The sequence below is a fragment of the Chenopodium quinoa genome, unplaced genomic scaffold (genome assembly GCF_001683475.1).
Source record: "Chenopodium quinoa cultivar QQ74 unplaced genomic scaffold, ASM168347v1, whole genome shotgun sequence".
NCBI classification, from domain to species: Eukaryota; Viridiplantae; Streptophyta; class Magnoliopsida; order Caryophyllales; family Amaranthaceae; genus Chenopodium; species Chenopodium quinoa.
The window spans coordinates 1909331-1911459 of NW_018742484.1; the positions used below are offsets into that span (position 1 = coordinate 1909331).

Below are 2129 nucleotides of genomic sequence, written 5' to 3' on the forward strand. Positions count from 1 at the left end.
TCTTTGGGTTAGTAAAAAGGATAAATTTCTCTTTACTCACCTAAATTAAAGTTACCCTTACTACGTTCACCAATAGTTAATCTTTAATCAATTGAAAGTTACCCAATAGTTAAAAATAAAGAGAACTATGTTTAAGTGATTCATTTTCATGTTTAAACCAAACAAATGAAAAGGAAACAGTTTATGATTCCTTTCCTTCTATTTATTCATTTTCTTTCCATTCCATTTCTAATATTCATACCAAACACCTCGACCCTAATAGTGTTTTGTTCATGTGAAATTATGCATTCTTTTTATTTCATGCGGTGATCTAACTCAAGTTATTTCTTTTGTGTAAGATTTTTTTTTTTTTTTTTTCTCTAGACTTATACCTCAAGCCTATGAGGTTAAGAAATTGCGAGAGAGGGCAGTGATGTATAACTTGTACCAAATCTTTATTATGATAGTGTTTATATCCACTTTGCAACTGTGATTCAACTATCATTTTAATCTTTAGATTAAGTTAATTCTTTGACATGGTATCAAGAGGTAGTGTGGTAATAAGATCATATCACATGTTTAAATCTGATTTAACCCATTCCTCATTTTCAAAGTGGAGTATTTAGCTTTTCATATGAGGAGAGTTATATTGTCTTTAACCAACAACTTAAATAATTTTTTGGTTAGTTGAATTGTTATATATTTTGAATAATTTCATATTTTTGACACTTTATATTTACTAAAATAAACGAAGTACGATCTATAAATTAGAGAATATTTATACATTCATTGATTCATACTCAAAAACATACAATAGCAACTATGTATAGTCGTGAAGACATATAATAGCATAAAACATTAAAGATTATTCATTAATTCATACCCCAACGACAACAAACGAAATTGAGATGATCCTCTGAGGAGTAAATCAATAACGTAAAAGTACATATTATAGTACATATTAGATGACTAATAGCTAGATTATGATGAGTACAGTATATGATATAATCATTAGGTATACTGAAACTCTAAACTAGCTAATTTATTCTTACACAAAACGACCAAGTTAGGACATGGTAAGGGACATATTTGAAAACTTTGAAGAGTAAGCTAGCTAGCTAGAGCAGTACCACCCTTGGCTTAGTTGGCTAGCTAGTAATAAGCATATCGTATCGATTTATCAAAAGACAGGACACTTGTATTGAGTAGGATTGTTAAATCCACAGGCATTAACGACGGTGACAAGCTCCTTGTTAAGGAGGTCATTGCCAGTAAGGCCCCCAAGGCCACCGAGGACACCGCCAAGGGCGTTAAGGAGGCCACCAAGGGTGCTTCCGAGAGGAGTGTTTTTAAGGCTAGTGCAAAGGCATAGACCAAGATCAGCATCGGCTATACCTTGAATGAGTTCACAACATTCAGTCCTGGATTGGCTACCAAACTCGGCAGTCACCAAACTATCGGCAATGTTGACACACGCATTTAGGTCAGGGCAAGTAGAGGCATTTGTTGACACAAATGCAAAGATGGCTAGGTTAACCATCATAAAAGCGACGGCGGATTTGGAGGCCATTTTGTATGATTCTTGAAATTGAAGGGCTAATAAGGGTTTTGATTATGCTTAAGCTATTCAAGTATTAGAGAGAATGTGTTTGTTGGTTTGAGATGTGATGGAAGAGCTGCATTTCGTGGTTATTTATAGATTGCATGAAAGGGTGATTTGGTAATTTTGTACTGAGTGTAAATTGCTTTATTAATGTCTAATTATATTACTACTACGTACTAAGTACGTACTTCGTATTAGAGAGCATATTAAGGTATGTACCTTGCAAATTGAGTTTCCTTTAATTTAGATCTGCTGATTAAGAATCGAGTAAGCTCATAGGACATCACGCACATATGTATTTGTGCAAATACTTTTACAGTAATCTTTTAATCGCCATGTATTCTTTTGAGAGAACGAAGTTTATTGCAGATTAAGGCTCTGTTCATTTCACTTTAAAAAAAAATATTTAGTAAAAATAATTTTATTTCAGTAAAAATAATTTCATTTCAGCAAAAATATTTTCAATCCAAGAAAAATATATTTAGTTCAGTAAAAATGATTTCAGTTCAATAAAAATCAGTAACTTTGAAAAAGAAATATAACAGTG

The 2129-nt window shown here is 32.3% G+C and overlaps 1 protein-coding gene across 1 annotated transcript; it reads right to left on the reverse strand.

Annotated features, from left to right (window-relative positions):
* Positions 1–1159: 1159 nt before the first annotated feature.
* LOC110719742 (hydrophobic seed protein-like) lies at positions 1160–1549 on the reverse strand. The gene has a single exon (XM_021898732.1). It carries the CDS (start codon positions 1547–1549, stop codon positions 1160–1162), a length of 390 nt encoding a protein of 129 aa, XP_021754424.1.
* Between the last annotated feature and the right edge of the window lie 580 nt (positions 1550–2129).